Source organism: Rhinolophus hipposideros (assembly GCF_964194185.1).
Source record: "Rhinolophus hipposideros genome assembly, chromosome: 5".
NCBI lineage: Eukaryota > Metazoa > Chordata > Mammalia > Chiroptera > Rhinolophidae > Rhinolophus > Rhinolophus hipposideros.
The window spans coordinates 21,980,937-22,001,279 of record NC_138051.1 but is presented as its reverse complement, the minus strand read 5'-3'; the positions used below and the strand labels follow the sequence as shown (position 1 = coordinate 22,001,279).

At 35.4% G+C, this 20,343-nt stretch overlaps 1 protein-coding gene across 7 annotated transcripts in view; it reads right to left on the bottom strand.

The window, feature by feature from the left end:
• Positions 1-20,343, bottom strand: part of HECTD1 (HECT domain E3 ubiquitin protein ligase 1) — an 88,706-nt gene that overhangs the window by 49,757 nt on the left and 18,606 nt on the right. For all 7 annotated transcript variants that reach the window (XM_081047793.1, XM_081047792.1, XM_081047794.1 and 4 more), the window contains exons 3-10: positions 15,106-15,340; positions 11,468-11,695; positions 10,134-10,418; positions 9,238-9,508; positions 8,397-8,473; positions 8,213-8,311; positions 5,500-5,614; positions 4,728-4,902 (exon numbers count right to left, since the gene is read on the bottom strand). In XM_081047793.1, the coding sequence (XP_080903919.1) occupies positions 4,728-4,902; positions 5,500-5,614; positions 8,213-8,311; positions 8,397-8,473; positions 9,238-9,508; positions 10,134-10,418; positions 11,468-11,695; positions 15,106-15,340 (1,485 nt within the window). The remainder of the gene's footprint in view (positions 1-4,727; positions 4,903-5,499; positions 5,615-8,212; positions 8,312-8,396; positions 8,474-9,237; positions 9,509-10,133; positions 10,419-11,467; positions 11,696-15,105; positions 15,341-20,343) is intronic.

The following is a 20,343-nucleotide window of genomic DNA, read 5'->3' as shown; positions in this document are numbered from 1 at the left end:
GAAAGGATGGAAAGGCAAAAATCGCCATTCATGTCCAAGAGAGGCATGTGACACAGCTGTATTTCTATAGCATGTGGTCTCTATTTTATGTGTTTCATAACTCTCTAGGAGAGTTGGTAAAGGGTACAGTAAGTCCTCATTTAACACAGTGAATAGATTTGTCAACTTTAAGCAAAATGACATATAATGAAACCAATTTTACCATAGGCTAATTGATATAAACAAGAGTTAAGTTCCCTACATCTCATCAACATTATAACAATATTGAACAACTGTTATTTGAGAACCTGCTGCACAATCTTACAGCTATAAGGTCTGAGGATCTAATGTAAAACATGGTAACTATAGTTGATGACACTGTACTATATCATTGAAATTTGCTGCGAGTAGAATAGAACTTAAATATTCTCACATACACCCCTCAAAACAAAGATGAACATGTGAGAAAGGTGATGGAAGTGTTAATTAACTAGATGGGAGAATCCTTTCACAATGTACATGTAGGTATATCAAACCTTCAAGATGTACGCTTTCAAATACCTCACAATTTTATATGTCAATTATACCACAATACAGCTGAAGGGGAAAAAGCTGTTAACAGCTTACATTATCACTAGATATAGATGTACTAATTCACTAAAATATTACTTATTTAAAAAAATTCTTAAATGTCTAATGGGTGAAAATTACATCATTTTTTTTAATGTTTTTTTACTAGTTAGTAAGGTAATACGTTTTTCCACATTAGATTTTTACTGTTTCCTCCTGAGAACTGTGCCATAATGTCATTGGCTGATTTAAATTGGCTCTTACATTTTTACTAAAAATTTGTATGTTCTCTTTGTGTAATAAAGATAGCATCCCTTGGTCATACTTTCTAGCAAGTAACAAACTGCTAGCATATTCATTTAGATTAAGAGTTTATATTTATGGCACTTTTATAGCTGTGGGTAATACTGTTTCTCATATGTAGTTTTATGTTTTTTACATAAAATAAACTTAAAATTACAGCTATAACTAACACAAACAAGTTTTGAAAGTCATTCTTCCTATCAAGTTCTGATAAACACTTAACATGTTTTGTTTTCCTAAAGTTTTAAAGTTTTTTAAATCCATTTAAAATTTATTTAGATATACAATGCAAAGAACTAAGCTGATTTTAAATCAAACCACAAAGTAGATATCCTAGTACCATTTACTAAATAATCCTCAATCCTCCTTCTCTCAAATGATCTATGCAACTTCCATTATAATACATTCAATTCCTGTATATAATTGGCTCTATTTGGGGAGATACTCTATTCCACTGATTTTAAAAATTCTTGTGCCAGTTATCATAAAAATTTAATTACTAAAAGTTTACACTATTCATATTTTTCTTCAATAATCTCACCTATTTATTCTTGCAGATGAACTTTAAGATCTGTCAAGTTCTAAAACAAATTCTAGTTATTTTCTTTAAAACTGCGTAATCTATCAATCAATTTTGAAAGAATTTATCTTAGATTACTTAAATATCTCGTCCAAGAATAATTTCCCCCTTTATCGAACCAAGTCTACTTTTCTCTCAAATTGTGATTTTTTTTTTAATTAATGGAAGATTTCCATTGCTGAAACCTTCGTCTTGTTACCGACACTAACTTCAAAGATGTTTATTTACCACACCTCTTCAAAATTCAATGTAGCCTTTCTTCAAAAACAAAGTGGGAAGTCCTCAGTCTATCTTACAAAAGACACATTTATCAAAATCATTATTTCGACACTTTAATATAATGTTATATATCAATTATATCTCATTAAAACTGGAGGATCTTACCAAGAATACTGAGGTTTTTACAAACTATTCCACCATTAACTGCTATCCTGTTTTAAAGCCTTCTCTAATCTTTTGCCTGCCTTTTAATTCCTGAACAGATACTGTGTATAAGTCAATACTGACAGATAATAGCTAAAGTCCATATACAGAGATTCTCCTTTAACTGTCTGATCAGAGTACATGTTTACTCTTACCAAATTACAAACTGAAGTGGTAAAAAAAATTAAGGTGTAACCTATTCTCCTTTGTTTTTAATATTGCTAAATAATTTTTTAATGAACTATCATTTTTCAAATACCTCTTAATATTAGTCATTATGCTAAACACTTAACACATCTCATTTTTATCCTCATACCTAAAGAGAATTAAGTATAATTATCTCCACCTTACAGATGAACCAATTAAGATCAAGAGGCTAAGTACCTTGCCCATGGACACCTATCTAGGAAATGGTAACAATGACATTTGGACACACTTAGAGCTGGCTCCAAAATCTGAGCTCTTAACTGAGACATAATTTTTACCTTATTCACCATAATTGGTATTTTACCATAATTAAATGTGTCTACTAATTATCACCCTGAGAGAATTTAGCATCAAAAGCGCTAAAAGTAAAATTGTGTTTAGACAATCTTCAAATATTTGAAAGGATGATAGAAAATAACCATCCAATAAGGGAACTCTGTTATATGGCACATACTTTATAATTTTTGAATGGCCTTAGCATGAAGCAATTCTATGGCAATCTTAAGATTCTTTTATTAGCATGACAGCTAGTCCTGTAAGCCCTATTCTGTATCTCCTTGTCTTTATAGAAATGCCGCAGTACACAAGACCAGCTCTCACAGAGTTTACTTTAGAGGGGGAGAGAGACAATAAAATAAAACAAACAAACAAAATACCCCAAAAACATTTGGCCCCACTACCTCTGTAGCTACCTGGGAAAGAATGAAAACCAAGTTCTTAAATGTTCACAGTGAATTATTTTACTGCTACTGTTTTGCCATTTAAAGAAGACTGCTTGTACTTTAATGTCAACTCATAATACTGGTATTTAAGGCCCTTGAATCCTAATGACCTCCTAAACTAAGAATGACCGAAATCAAATTCTCACTCAGCCAAAAATTCAGCAATCATTCCTCACCCCTTCCTTTCCTTAATCCCTGACATCTAATTGGTCATCAATCCCTACACAACCCATCTCCCAACTTCTTGCATTTGTTCACGCCAATCCAGTCCCCCAGCAACTGTCTGGAGTTCATGCTGCAATGAACACTTGAGTAGTCTATTTTCATTCTTGCCTTCCTCCAGTACTTTTCTCTACCAGGCTGCCAAAGTGATCTTTATAAATCACAAATATGACTGCGACAAATGTCCTCACAAGTCTTTAATGATCCTTCTTTAACTGTGGGATAAAATCCTCACTCATTATCATGGACCACAAAGGCTTTCACAGGTCACAAAAACTTCTACCTTTTTAATATTATTCAAACATATTCCATATTCCATTAATATCAAACTACTTGCAATTGTTAACAAAACACACTCAATCATTCGGTAAATATCTATTGAGGACTTACTAAATATCAAGCCCTATTCTATACCTCTTTGCCTTTGTAGAAAACACAGCAGCACACAAGGCCACCTCTCAAAAAGCTTACCTTAGAGGGGAAGACAGACAATAAAACAAACAAAAAAATTCAAAGAGCAAAATTTCAGACAGTGAAAGCTCTGTAAAGAGAGTAAACCACTGTGACAAGTATCAAAGGTGTCCTAGAGATAAATTTAAATCAGGTGGATACACATCAATGGATGTAACATTTGAACTGAGACTTAAATAATATGAAGCAACCAACCATCCGAAAGACCAGGGAACGGAAAGTTTCAAGCAAAGGGAACTAAGTGCAAAAGTCTTAAGGTAAGGATATACTTGGAGTGTTCCAAAACTGGGAAGAAGGCTAGCACAGCGTAAGTGTAATGGGCTAGGGGTAAAACAGTACTAAACGAGATCAGAGAGCTGGGTGGAGCTTATGTGAGACCTTGCAAGCCTGATACTTAAGGAATTAGGTTTCAGTTAGGGCCAATTGGAAGGTACTGAAAGGTTTAAACCAGAAAGTGATATAATTATGATTTTTAAAATAACTCAGCTTAATATGTAGGAACAGACTGTAAAAGGGGTACGAGAGAAAAAGAGAAGAAAGACTACAGAGTAGTCATACTACAGACTGATACCTGCGACCGGAGCATTAGCACCTGACGGACAGCAATGGCAGACTGTGGACACACTGCAGAGGGAGAGCACAGGACTTGCACCAGTACGGACTGACTCCAGGCCTTTGCACAGACTAGAGCCCACTGATCCTTCCAAATCGGTCTGCCTAAAAAACTCCCAAGCATCCTTCAGAGCCTACTTAAATCTCACCTCTGCATGAAATCTCCAATTTGCATAGCACAATTAGTTGTTAAATAACATATTCCCAGAGAACTCTGATTAAATGTCTAATCTATCACTTATCATTCTATATTATTACTCACGTCTTCCTCACTAGCCTACAAGAGCCAACTCTCATTTCTTTGGGCAATTCCTCCAATGGCCACCTCACACTGACTCAACCAAACGACCTCCATAAAACTCAATAAATGTTTGCTTACTCATCAAAATTTCCCTAGAGTTGACATTCAGAGAGCTACAAAAACTGTTAAAAACCTAGTCTTGATTTTTTAAAATTCTTCTCTTAAATCAGATCAAAAGAAGACTTAACTCTCCAATCTAATTTCCAATCTAATTTTTATTCTTACCATACTTTTTCAATATTAAAATAAACCTCAAACCCTCCTGGAAAAGGAAGATAAATAAAACTATATTACTGGTATAATTTAACTAGGAAATATAAATAGTACAAATAACTACCTTATTGAAGGCAGCATAGTTTGCTGAAATGTTTGTGCAAACACTGGCAATAACCTTTTCAAATATATGGGTGCCATTTCCGGATCTCCTTTTGGCTCATTACATTCTTCTTCATCTTTGTTTGTATCTTTCTTTTTCTTATCATCTCCTTTATTAACTGGACACATCCAATCACCTGTAGATAAATATTGTTCAGTAAAATAATTTTTTGGAAAATTTTTCTTTCAATGAAAAAATATGAAAATGTACCCAACTCCAAACTATCATTCTCTCAGTTAAACTAGAATATCCACCATTAAGCTATAATTAAACTGAAATTAGAATGTTGTATCTATTAAAGATGTTGTAAGAATATAAAGAACATTAGTACCTCCAATAAGTTGAATCACAACTTAAAAGGCATAATTTTGTATATTCTACTTGATGCCAAAAATTATTTCACAGAGACTCTGCATTTATCTACTCTGTGAAAACCTAAAAATCTGGTCAAAGTACTTCATATACACAATACCAAACTATTCTTTATGGCATTCCCACACCCCTCAAACTTTTGATTTGGTCTCTCTGAAAACATGCACTCACAGTCTCAAAAAACACAGAATAGTATACTGCTAAAGGTTTATCAAATATAAGGGAATAAATATATAATTACTTGACTTCATAGGAATAGTTTGTTTATACAATATTACTAAGTCTACAGAAAGCTTCTTTTATGGAAGTGAAGCTGAAAAGTAATAGCAGATGACTTAAAAGGAAAGATGTTACCACTTACCTGGAGACTGAAGAATAACTACTACTTCACTATGGCCTCGTTCCCGAGCTTTATCTAATGGAGTTTTCCCATCTTCATCTCTCAGATCTGGGTTTGCACCATGTCGTAACAGAGTCTAAAAAAGAAAAATATTTAATTTGGTTATAACAATGAACACTTTATTTCTTTAATATGCAGCTCTGCAATCTTTAGACTGCATACTTAACAGAATTTCTTAATCAAGCAGATACCAATTCAAATCTCTGCCTTCATATATATCACCCTAAAAGTAGTCAACTTATAACTTGAAAAGATTAATTTCACTTGGTTATTAACAACTCAAATTAAGTATGTTAACACCTGAACCTGTCATCTTCTCTATCAAACTACTTCTCCCAAATTCTTTAATAGACCTACTAGCATTCACTTTGTGACGTGGTAATATCTTCATCATTTCTTACATATTGCCAATAGCCAAATTAAATCAATTTTTCTAGAATGAACTACAAAATTTTGGTCTTAAATACTAATTCATACTGTTCACCAATTTTTAATAGACAATGGACTCTCTCCCCAACAAACTGTAAGCTCACTGGAACACCGAATACACCTCAGAGTTACAATTTTTTTAACTTAATCATGATGCAATAAATAGATATATCTGACAAGAGCACACAGACACTTCGGGAAAGTATGAAGTACTACTCTAAAAATTCCAAACTGCTGGGGTTTGAATCACAATAATTCAATATTTCATCAAATCTAAAATGCCACAGATTACTCAACATATCATTAAAAACCAACAAGAAAGAAAAAACAAGGTCAATTAAATTTTGCAACAATGCTTTTCTATTGTCTGGAATTAATTTTTTTAACTCATTGAAAGAACTTTTTTAAACTTAGATATTTTTCATATATTACTTCGACAAATAAATGAGAAAATATAAATGAAATGTAATACAGTATTTCTGTAACTTCTTCATATTCTGCGCACAATTCTTCAGATAATTAATAACTTTTTGATTCAAAGTCACTTATATTTGTATTTCTACACAAAATGCTGTCATCAGTGCCATAAAGAGCACTAGTGACAGCATTTCTGAGAGTGCTCCTCTGTCAAACAGGATTTGTCATTTAAGTTACTAATATCCATTTTACAATTTTTGTTGCATAAACAGCTAATAATTATGCTGCAATTTCTACCTGTCCAACAGCAATTATAAGACATTTTCCTATTTAAAGATATTAAAATGTGTTTTGGGGGGAGAATGTGGAGGTGTATCTTAGAATCAATTAAAAACAAAAGAACCTTTGAAGATTAAGTTAAATAGAACAAGTTAAATGCTTAAGACACTGGCTGGCAAAACAGAAGTGCCTAGTGATGACTACCTATTATATCATCGTTAGTAAAGGCAGCTATAGCTCATTATGGGCTGACGTGTAATCAATACAGGTTAGGGTTAGATACAATGCATTTGGCTCCTCTCCCACTCACCACTCAGAACTGCGAAATACTATGGGTCCAAAGAAAATGTCTCAAAAAAATTTTTTATCACCCTTATAAGCATCATTCTCTCTGAAAATTAATTCAAACTGATAGACTACATTTCACAGGTTAGAAAACTAAGTTTTTGCTAAAAATTTTCTTAGTGTAAAAATGGCAATAACAGCAACTACCATTTGAGCATCTATGATGTGCCAACTACTACTACATTAAGAGCTTTTCATGGACTTTTTTCTAATTATCACAATAATCATGCTAATAATATGCATACATTTTATTGATCAAATTGCAAGTCAAACTTAAGAAACTTGCCCAAAGCCACGTTTTGTTAGGGCTGAAACTTGAATCCAGGTGTGCCTGACCTTGTAGCCAGCTGACATTCTATGCCAAATTCACAATAGGGAGATTCTAGATACCTAGATCATACAGTTCGTTCAAAGCTTATGATTTGACCTCTGTGAACCTCAATTTCTCCTAATTGTAAAAAGAACTCTCCAAAGTCCTTTGGTAAACTAAGAGTTAAAGATACTGATACGTTTGCAAATAGAATATTTGGTTTATTATTAAATAGAAACAACAGACAAAGTGCAGGCATAACTCGTTTTATTGCACTCTGCTTCACTGCACTGCACTGACACTGCATTTTTCACAAATTGAAGGCAAGACCCTCCACCAGCAAAAAGATTATAACTTGCTTTATTGGGATACTCGTGCTTTACTGCAATACTTGTGCTTTATTGTAGTAGTCTGGAACCAAACCCACAATCTCTCTGAGATATGTCTATAGAAAGCCTATACATTCATTGCCAGTAATGAAATTGGAAACAACCAAGTATGTAGCAATAGGTGACTGGTTGGATAAAAACCTGTACTACATCCACACAGGATAAGTATGCAGATGTAGAAAAGCTCTCCAAATATATAAAAGGTCTTCCATCTATACTATTAAAATAAGAAAAGCAAAGTATAGATCAGCATATATAATGTTACATTTTGTGTAACAAAAGGAGGTAATAGGCATATAAATTTACTTTTGCTTGTATCTGCATTAAGATACTCTGAAAAGATAAACAACAACAAAAAATGCTTACCTATAATGGGCAAAGGGGGAATGGAGTAAATAAAGATGGCATGGAAACATAATAGAATAAAAGTTTTTCTATCAGTCTGATTTTGGAACCAGGTAAATATCAAATACTAACATAATAATTTAAAAACCTGGATTTTTACCTTTGCTACTTGAGGTCTTCCAAAACATGCAGCATAATGTAATGATGATGACCTCTGACCTCTATTAACATCAGCACCTCTTTCACAAAGAAATTCTACCTATAAAACGATGAAGAATTATAAAGTTGCTTTATTAATATTTCTATATTTGATTTAAAACATTAGCTTTTATTTATTAGCTTACCATTTCCTGAGTTCCAAAAGCAGAGGCCCAGTTTAATAGAGTCTGACCCACATCATCCATAAAATTTACTTCAAAGGCTGCAAGTTTGAAGAAAAATAAATTTTTTAAAAGCCAACAAAATAATATTGAGCTTTTCTAAAGAGGGGACCATTTATTATTATTAATTATCACTAAATACAGAGCCTATTTTAAACATTTAGATCAACTAATGTTTAAAGTAGTAAATAATCAGCCAATGTAAACTCTGCTATGAAAAAGTATTCTGAATAAAAAAGTATTCTAAAATTTTAAACCACCGAAGATTCAAGACTTTAAGCCTTAAAAATAATCATAAAATAAGAAAAAATCTAAATATGGAACACAACTCAGAGTACTAGCTGCCTAATGCCATAAATGTGGAAAAGAAACAAATCCGCATCTATAATCAAAAGAACACAGACAAGTCTAATGATCCAGAAGCATCTTTTACCAATTTATATTTGCTCATCATCTCACGAAGCAGTCTAAAAAAATTTACTATACATTATTTCACTAGTGTCAGTTTCATTAATCTTGAGAAAACAATAGCCCTAAAATCAATCTGCAGTTCCTCTTAGAATTGGCACGATCTCCTTCTGATGATAAAACAGGTAAATTTCATTTACTCATTCAATAAGCATTGACTCAGGTCTTACCATGAACCAGGCAGATAATTATACACATGGGGAGAAGGGAGGATATGGAAGAGGCTGGCCATTCTGTTATCTCACACAGTGCTAAAAATACTGTCCAAAATCTAGAAATTTCCTACGTAATTCCTTATCTTAGTTTTCTTTTTATATTTTAAAAAATATTTTCAGACCTCCTGTGTCAATTGCATCTATAAGAGCATCGGTATCTTTACTTCGAATACAGTCTATAAGCTGCCGATGTGAGCGTTCCCCAGAACTATCCAATCTCCGGAGTCCTGGGATTCTCCCTGTAGATCCAGCACTAGACTTTGGCAAAGCCTTTCGTCCTTCAAATAACAGCACCAAGAGAAGGTCAACCAAACGCATGGTATCCAGCACACATCTCTCATCACCCTGCAATGCACTTTCAATTGAATCTGGAAGTTCCGACCTCAGGAGATCCTAGAAAGAGAATGGGAGAAAAGAGTTTAATTTATTTGCATTATACAAAAACACATTTCGGGGGCGGCCAGATGGCTCAGCTGGTTAGAGCGCAAGCTCTGAATAACAGGGTTGCTGGTTCAATTCCTACATGGGCCAGTGAGCTGCGCCCTCCACAACTAGATTGAAGACAACCAGCTGCTGCTGAGCTGCTGGCAGGTAGGGGTGGGGTGGGGGCAACCAGATGGCTCAGATGGTTAGAGCGCGAGCTCTCAACAAGAAGGTTGCTGGTTCAATTCCTGCATGGGATGGTGGGCTGCGCCCCCTGCAACAAATACTGAAAACGACGACTGGACTTAGAGCTGCGCTGCACCCTCCACAGCAAGATTGAAGGACAACGACTTAGAACTGATGAGCCCTGGAGAAACACACTGTTCCCCAATATTCCCCAATAAAAAAATAAATACTTTTCCTGGGGTGGCTCATTAGCTCAGTTGGTTAGAGCGAGGTGCTAACAACACCAAAGTTGCCAGTTCAATCCCCACATGGGCCACTGTGAGCCGTGCCCTCCTGGAAAAAAAAAAAAAAAAAAAAAAAACCACTTTTCCTGAGCGATTAAAAATCAAAGATTGAAAAGCACTCTTACATGCGTTACTACCGGAGAGCCTCTACAAAGTGTTGAGAGCAGACTGACAATTGTTGACACCTGGTTACTCAATTTGGAATCTGCAGCTGTGGAAGGTGCGCCTGTGGTGCTGCGACCTGGTTTGCAAGCTGACGACGGCCCTGATACAGCACCACCACCAGCAGCGGCCATCCGAGATAACAGCTCCTCGGTTAATCCATGCTTGGCTAATGGAGCTGGGTCAACACCACGACGGGTAAATCGGTCAGCTAGTGATGCAAAACATCGCAGAGCTCCATCCGAAACCTAATGATGTAAAAATAGGCATATGGACAAACTTTACCTAAATAAAAAGGGCTACTACTGCTTATTTCAATACTAAGACTATAAGAAAGGCAGCTGTAGCAATGAGATAAGGCATACATTCTGTCTAGATTTGAATCCTGGCTCCACATTCTGCTAACTGACCTGAGGATGAATGTTACTTAACTGCTCAAGGCCTCGGTTCCCTTATCTATAAAATGGGGATAAGAGTTAATTACCATGTTTCCCCGAAAATAAGACCTAGCCAGACCATCAGCTCTAATGTGTCTTTTGGAGCAAAAATTAATATAAGACCCGGTCTTATTTTAATGTAAGACCGGGTCTTATATAATACCAGGTCTTATGTAAGACTGGGAATATAAAATATAATAATATAATATATAATATATATAATATAATATCGGTCTTATGTTAATTTTTGCTCCAAAAGACACATTAGAGCTCATCGTCCGGCTAGGTCTTATTTTCAGAGAAACATGGTATAATTCACTGTCTGAGCTTTAATGAGATGACATATGTAAAGGACCTAGATGGACAATAAAACCTCAATAAATACTATTATTATGTACGACTTTGCCAAGATAATCTGAGTATCAACTGAAAATAATTAACATCTGAATGGTAAAAAAGCATTAAAAGTCAAGTTTTATTTTCTCAAGTATACTAATTCAACACAAGTTTACACATGTAAGATTTTAAATACCGTGTTATTTTACTTCAGTGAGAGCTATCTTTTTAATTCAACAAAATTGTGCTGAGTCAAGAAATTGCACTGAGTATAAAAGAAGCTTTAAAAATTATATTTCTAAAACATTTCAATTTTAAGAATAAATATATTATCACTTTTACAATTTAAAATGTTTCATTGCCAAAACAAAAAGATTACCTTATAGCGATATAAAATGAGAGGAAGATGGAATTACCTCTACTTCATCAATTGAAAAGTCCAAATTGAAGTATATCACAGCTATAAATAAGGAACAGTATAAAATCCCTTTTGAAATCAAAGTAAACAACAGTGATTTACTTGCCTGATGATCTTCATGTTTTAATAAACTAGACAGAGATTCTACACAAATTTCTAAAGAAGAATCTTGAGGTTCCATTTTGCCGCAGAGTCTTGAAACCACAGCCATGGCTGAGTGCAAGGTATCTTTATGAACCAGGTGTCCACTGTCACGAATGAAGGTAAGCACACAATTCAAACCACCAGCCTCGAAGACTGCTCCTGACTCACGAGTGCATATCAGTTCTAACACCTATGATAGCAAAAAACATTAACAAAAGAATATAAGTTCAATTTTAATTTTCTAGAATCACAGAAAACATAAGGCACTCTTCAAACTTATTAGTAGCCACATTTTAAAAAGTAAAGCAAAACAAAGAAATTGTGTTATATTTTATCTAACTTAAGATATCCAAGGCATCATTTCAACATATAATCAATATAAAAAATTATTGAGTTTATATTATTTTATGTATTAAGTCTTCAAAATTCCATGCATATTTTATACCTACAACACATAATTTGGTAGCCGCATCTGAAGTGTTCAGTATTCATGTGTGGCTACCATACTGGACAGGTTTCACTTAGTGAAACCTACACGGCAAGCCAAGGAACTACAAGGAATCTAGCAAAAGTGTGTGAAGATTCTAGACATTAAAAAAACACTTTTCCAATAAATGCTAGCTATTTATATTATTCATCATCCTCACTCTATGAATATAAAAACATTAAAATCAATTTTTATTTTCTAAATTATGTTGATGTTTAAGGTGTTCAGGTAGAATTAAAGAGTTGGGGCGGATGGGAGGCTCAGTTGGTTAGAGAGCGAGTTACAGGCAACGGGGCTGCCGTTTCGATTCCCACATGGGCCAACTGGCTGTGCCCCCCCCCGCAACTAGAATGAAGTCAATGAACTGCCATCGGCTCCGGGGTGGCCAGATGGCTCAGTTGATTGGAGCTCGGGCTCTCAACCACAAGGTTGGCAGTTCGACTCCTGCAGGGGCTGTGCCCCCTGCAACTAGCAACAGCAACTGGACCTGGAGCTGAGCTGTGCCCTCCACAACTAAGATTGAAAGAATGACAACTTGACTTGAAAAAGTCATGGAGGTTCACACTGTTCTCCAATAAAGTCCTGTTCCTCTTAAAAAAAAAAAGAAGAACTTTGGAAAAAAAGAAAAAGAAGAAGAACTAAAGAGTTATATATCTATAAGTCACACAGGAATACCAGAAATTTAGACTTTATTCTGAAAGCAAGAAAAATGTTTTAAGCAGGGAAATAATATGATCAGATCTCTAGTTAATAACTGTGGGAAATGAAATAGGGGGAGTAATGCAAAAATTCAAACATTAGTATTCAAGAGAGGATGAGGCAATCACAACAGGGACAAACAGGAAATAAACCAGAAAAGGACTTGATCATTAATTACATGTAAGGAGTGGAAAAAAGGAAATAAGAGATAAAACACAGATTTCTGTCTTTAGTGTCTTTTAGGTGAAAGTTAATGCTAATTATCAGAATAAGAGTTTATCTGTAGGGAAAGATAATGAATTCACGCATCCAACTGGAGATGTCCAACAGGCCTTTGAATGTGGAGTCTAGGACTCAAGAGCGATCAGGTTTAGAGATAAAGATGTGAGAGGTACTGGTGCTGACAGGTGAGACTGTCTAGGCAAAGTTTGTATACCAGGGATGCCAAGAAACTGTATACACATGACTTGCATTCATCTTTTGTTATTGGTATATATCAAGTATCACAATTTTAATAGTTTTTCCTTTTTTGAAATGTGTACACATTTTTTTGGCACCCTCTGTAGTTTTAAGAAGGCAAAAACAGAATCTTAGGAAATACTACAATTAAAGAAGAACCATTAAATAAGAATAATCTACAAAGGAAACAGAAAAAGGGAGAACAGAGTGTAACAGACTAGAAAAAATGTGAAAATACAGATTAGTGAATAAACAGTAGAGCGAAATCCCAGTCCTAGAAGAAACAAAGTGATGTGATCGAGAAAATAAGGAAAAAAGCTCTCAACAGGAACATGGATACCTCTTCCTCTGAGACTAGAGACAGAAATAAACCTACGGACACAGAGGCAGAAAATCAAGACATTAAGACCTATGAACAGCAGCTCTCAAAGTGTGGGGAAGACATTTTCAGGGACCCTGGAAGTTAAAACTTTTTTCATAATAATACTATAACAGTAATTGTCTTTTTCATTCTCATTCGTCAGGAGTGTAGAGTGGAGTTTTCCAGAAGCTATGTGAAGTGTAATATAACAACCGACTAAATGCAGAAGCAGATGCGAGGATTCAGCTGTCTTCTCTTAAACCAGACATTTTTCAGAGATTTGCAAAAACGCTTAAGAATGCTACTCTTCTCACTAATTTTCTATTTGTTCAGGAAATAGTTATTTTCATTAAAAATGTAATGCATGTTAACATGTAATGAGTTTATTTTCAGATAAATTAATAAATATTTTAAATTTCTGTTTTAGTATCTAATATATGGTAAATATAGATAGACTTAACCTATATAACAAAAGCTCTTTGGGGGTCCTCAATAATTTACGACTTGTAAAGGGATGCTGAGACAAAAAGTTTCAGAACTGCTGACCTAGAGCAGCAATTATCATAAAGAGAATGAAACAGGAACCATAAAAAGAGAATCATGTAGGGTGACCAGTTAGCTCAGTTGGTTAGAACTTAGTGCTCTTAACAACAAGGTTTCCGGTTCGATCCCTACATGGGCCACTGTGAGCTGCGCCCTCCATAACTAGATTGAAACAACTACTTCACTTGGAGCTGATGGGTCCTGGAAAAACACACTTAAAATAAAGTTTTTAAATAAAAAAAGAGAGAGAATCATGTAAAATCTAAATGTGGTCACAAGTACTTCCAATAAACTGGTGACTCAATGTTGCTGCTTCTAGTCATATACAGTTTATAATTAGCCCCACCAGGAACAAAACAAAACAACTAACTCGAAAGGAATATAGCAAAATAGTTCGATCCATGGGCCCTAGAACCAGACTTCCTAATCTTCAAATTTGGGATCTTCAAACCTTGGCTCTACCACTATTCGATCACCCCAAGCCAGTCAGTTAACCTCAGTATGCTTGAATTTTTTTCACCTATGAAATAGAAATTATATTAGTGGCACCTACCACATAGAGTTGTCATTAGGAATAAATGAGTTAGATCAAGCTGTATACCTGAAATTTATATAATGCTATTAACCAGTATTATCCCAATAAATTTTTAAAAGGATTAAATAAAGTAATCCATATAAAGTGTTTATAGTACGGTACGTGGCACTGGTGACCAGTGTGAGTTGTCATGGTGGTAGTTACTATTTTCATACAATATCATTTTGGCTGAGAACATGGACAACCTATCTCAAAAGTGTTAGTGGCTACCTGGAACTGGAGAGCACTGAGGCACCACAGCAGAGCGTTACCAGTGACTTCAATTTTCTTTCAAAAATAAGATTTCTTTTCCCAAGCCATATGGGATCTCCTCTGGTGCCACAAGGACTGTGACTTCCACTGAACTACGACTCTCATAAAGTATAAGACTGATGACTGAAAGAATTTTATTTTTTTAGCAAAACACATTTGTTATTCTCTAAGTGATTTTCAAATGGGCCAATAAATAAGACTTACCTTAACACACTGTTCAGCCAAATCTCTGCTAGTCCTGTTGTTAAGTTCGACCACAACCAAACGATTACAAAGTGCTTTTATAGCTCCATCTACCCCGACAATCCTTCGGGTGCATTCTGCAGATACATCCAGGTAGTATGTTATGGCACGGGCTGTTACCTCTAACACATTGTCTGGGGCACTTTCGTCAAGAAAAATTTTGCAGAGGGCTGGTAAGAATGTGCGAGGAGGACATCTGTAGCAAAAGAAATACATTACACCTAGAATTACTAAATTTTTAACATCAAAATATTAAATAGATAATAAAACGAACATAATAATACATCACTCTCAATACTGTCTGCATGTGTATTAGGTAACATTTATCACATTACTTTTGATTCCGTAACAATACGCAGATGCTAATTTCACCATTGCTGAAAATACTGTTGTAAACAGTTTAAAGTAGCAGCATTCACTTGAAACCATGTTAAAAAATTTCTATTCAATTCTCAACTCAAACATCAACTGAATCTTCTCTAACTTCCCCAAATAGTTTAGTGGTACTTTCATATTCCTAAAACCTCATAAAAAGAGTTCCCACAGTGTTTTACGTATCACTTTATTTCTTTATTTACATTAATAAGAGTCCCAAAGGCCAGAGACATTATTCAGTTCAAATTTTATAGGAACAAATGTTAATTTGGGGTTTAACAGACCGGGTAAAACATAGAACAGCAGCTCTGTAACTTTCTGGTCCTGTTTCCTCATTTATAAAACAAAGATAATATCTAAACAATACCTACTTTATATGGATGATATGACGAGCAAATGAAATTATACCCATAAAACACTTAGCTCAGTACCGTGGCATCATATTAAATTAATTAAGTTTAGCTCCCCTTCCCTCCTACGAACCGTCTAATGCGTGCTATATAAACATGCGAAGACAGTTTTATCAAAAGCAGAGTTTCTGAGGTATAAATAATATCCTATATTTTAATTAACATTTAAGATATGAAAGACCACAATTTACATTTAGTATAAATCTGTTACATGAAATCAAATACATTATTCGAAGTTCTCTGCATAGACTAAATTTCAATGGGCTGGCTACAGATAACACAGAACGTAGTACTACTCTCCACGTTTCAGTGAAATTATTTTTCCTCCAATTTTTAGTGTATGCATATATTTATTAGCTTTTCAAAAATATCTGTATGAACCTCAAAGTAACTCTACTCTTTAACATCCGGTTAGATAATCCTAGCTTAAGGTATACAGCAGCAGGAATTTATCTAAGAAGATTTTAGAAGCTGTGGTGCATTCATTGATGACCAGCAACTTATTAAACACAGCTGGTTTTTATTAAACAGCAACACTGAAAACCTATGTCAAGTAGTCACATAATTTTTCTGAGGCGGAAATGCTTTGAGACTAGGAGATACTTCTCAGGTAAGATCAGAAGACTGACTAGTGTATCAGAATCTTAAAGCATTTATGCATGTGTAGTAAACTGAAAGGATAAACAAGAGATTATAAAAGTATTAATACTACTGAGGAACAACATAGTCTAAAAAAGTAATGTTTTTTCTTTACAAAACAGTAGCTTTTGAATAAATAAAATGTAGAAGTTGATAGTCCTTCAATCAAATGACAAAAATGGATCTACCACATGCTTCATATTAAAAATAATTCATCTCTATTTCTATCCAGTACAAAAACCACGCATCAAAAAATAAAAGTTAAAAAAAATGAAAAATAAATAAATAAAAGTTAAGGCTGGCCCGGTGGCTCCGGGGGTTGGAGCTCCGTGCTCCTAACTCCAAAGGCTGCCAGTTCGATTCCCATATGGGCCAGTGGGCTCTCAATCACAAGGCTGCCAGTTGATTCCTCGATTCCTGCAAGGGATGGTGGGCAGAGCCCCCTGCAACTAAGATTGAACACGGCACCTTAAGCTGAGCTGCCGCTGAGCTCCCGGATGGCTCAGTTGGTTGGAGCACTTCCTCTCAACCACAAGGTTGCCAGTTCGACTCCCGCAAGGGATGGTGAGCTGCGCCTCCTGCAATTAGCAATGGCAACTGGACCTGGAGCTGAGTTGCGCCCTCTACAACTAAGATTGAAAGGACAACAACTTGACTTGGAAAAAAGTCCTGAAAGTACACACTAATAAAGTCCTGTTCCCCTTCCCCAATAAAATCTTTAAAAATAAATAAATAAATAAATAAAATTTAAGAGAAACATTTAGTGCAACTTTCTCTATTTCAGAGAGAAATGTACTACATATTTGCTAATTTGTGGAGTAACTGTTCCCTGCTGTGTTCCCCAAGATGTGATGAATATCCTGAATGAACAAGTATGGTTAAAGGGCCAGTATAAAAAACTAAAAACAGCAAGTTCTAAACACAGGTTCTCAGACTTTAACTGTTACCAATTTTATTTCTAAAACAAAAAAAATAAAGATGGTCTACATACATAAGAGCTTATTTCACGTCAACTATAATGAAACCCTGCTTTGTGAACTGTTCATAGGTATGATACAAAACATCTGTAGTACTTCTGGCTGTTGGGCATGAAAAAAAAATTTGTTTTTCTAGCTCTTGAGTTACTCTTTCAACAATGAGAAGGTATTTAAGCATACCGTATTTCCCTGAAAATAAGACCTAGCCGGAGAGTAAGCTCTAATGTGTCTTTTGGAGCCAAAATTAATATAAGACCCAGTAGTACATTACATTATATTATATAAGACCCAGTCTTATAGTAAAATAAGACCTGGTATATTTATTGTATTATATTACATTACCTGGTCTTATTTTACTATAGGACAATAAGACCAATAGACACATTTTTTGCTCCAAAACACGCATTAGAGCTGATTGTCTGGCTAGGTCTTATTTTTGGGGAAATACAGTATTCATGTATACACACACACATACATACATACACATATATTTTAAATATTACTAATTTTTTTCAATTTAGAACCAAAACAAGTTACAAAATCTCAACAATACAAATTAACTATAAACTGAGCAGAGGTAGGGGAAAACATGCCAATATTAATTAATGAATTCTAACAAGTACAGAATAGTTGAAAGAACTATAGTTAATAGATTATAGATTAATAGATTATTAGGTTAGTTAATTAACTCTGACTCATCTCAATCAATAGGGTTTAATAGTCAGAGCTGCTAAGCATACTCTATATCACAAGTTGGCCAATGGGCCAAGTCTGGACAGCCAGCTTGTTTTTGTAAATAAAAGTGTTATTAGCCACACCCACATCATGCACCATTTGTGGATTCTTTTGCATGAAAATGGCAAAGTCATATATTTGCAGCAGAAAGCATATGGTCCACAAAATCCAAAATATTTACTATCTGGTGTTTTACATAAAAGGTTTTCTGGTCCCTGTGCTGAAGGAAAGATCAAAAGCTCTAGCTTGAAAGTTCATATTGAAACTAAAATTACTAACAAGTGTTTCCTACCATCCTCTGCTGTATATTCTGCTTTAATATAGCCATCACAATATAAACATAAACCTTAAAAGTGTCTTTTCAGTTGTTGGTTAAGGAATTCTTTGGTATCATTTCCAAAGAAATCCCAAGTTCCTGGATAAGTCACCTTGGTCTTTGAATTCAAGTTGAGCTTTACAGTTATTTAACAAGCACTTGACTACCTTCCAGGAGCAAGACCCTCAAGTCCTTTGCCTTTTTCCTGGGCTACAACCACAACAACGACCTTCCCTGGGTCTGAATTCATGTCTGAATTCATGTCTTAGTTAATCTGAGGGATTAACTAAGAAACAATATTTACATAATCAAGAAAATGGATCTCATTATACATTCATGATCACCAATCTTTTTTTTTTGGGGGGGGAAGGGGAACAGGACTTTATTGGGGAACAACAGTGTGTACTTCTAGGACTTTTTTCCAAGTCAAGTTGTTTTCCTTTCAGGTTTAGTTGTGGAGGGCGCTGCTCAGCTCCAGGTCCAGTTGCTGTTGTTAGTTGCAGGGGGCGCAGCCCACCATCCTTTGCGGGAGTCGAACCAGCAACCTTGTGGTTGAAAGGACGCACTCCAACCAACTGAGCCATCTGGGAGCTCAGTGGCAGCTCAGCTCAAGGTGCCATGTTCAATCTTAGTTGCAGGGGGCGCTGCCCACCATCCCTTGCGAGACTCTGAGAAGTTGAACCAGCAACCTTGTGGTTGAGAGCCCACTGGCCCATGTGGGAATCGAACAGGTAGCCTTTGGAGTTAGGAGCACGGAGCTCCAACCGCCTGAGCCACTGGACCGGCCCCATGATCACCAATCTTAAATGAGCACAATGTCCAATAACTCTGCTACATTTCATCCACATACTATGAAAACTCCCAAAATGTTATCTTCGCCCTCTACCAAGTAACTCATATCACTATCTCCATTTAGAATTATCACAAGTATCTTAAAATGAGTACATTCATAAAAAACAAAACTCATGCTATGTGCCTCCACCCCCAGATCACCATCTTTATAAAAGTCACAACCATCCAGAAAGCCAGAAACCTACAAATCATCCTTAGTTTTTTTCCCATGTTCATTACATTGCACATCCATCAGTTAAACCTCACCAATTTTCCCTCTAAAATACGTCCTAAATTTATCCACTTCTCTCTACATCCTCTTTTACAATCCTAATCTAACTTCAAACTCATTTAGCGACTGAAACAGCCAGTTGACTTCCACATACGAGAGAAATCTAGCACTTGTGTCTCCACAGGGAGAAGGTCAGTCTGGCACAGGATGTCAGAGCTTGAGCAAGATGAAGAGGGCATCTGTGCAGGGGAAGGCCCCAGTAGTGGGCAACTGATACATTCAAGGGAAATGATCAAATAAATGTATTAAAAATAACGGGAGCCAGGTTTCTCACCAGAATACAGTTGCAAATACAGAAAGAGAAAACTAGAATGAAGCCAGTAGTGTTAGATCAGAACTAGAGGTATTGGTATAAACTCATGGTTTTCCACAGAGATAGACAGGAAAATAAAGATGGTAATGTATGCGCTGATCCCTCTATCTAAGACGCTTTTCCCCCAACTCTTCCCATTGCTGGCTCTTTGTCATCCTTCCTATCAGCCTAAATGTCACCTCAGCTTTCGAACTTACCTTTCCTAACTATTCAAAGCAGGTTCCCTTTTTTTTTTTTTTGTCTTAATTTACTTTACAGTTTACATTTTTTGTTATCCATTGTACTCTCTCCTAAAAGCCAGTAAGCTCCTC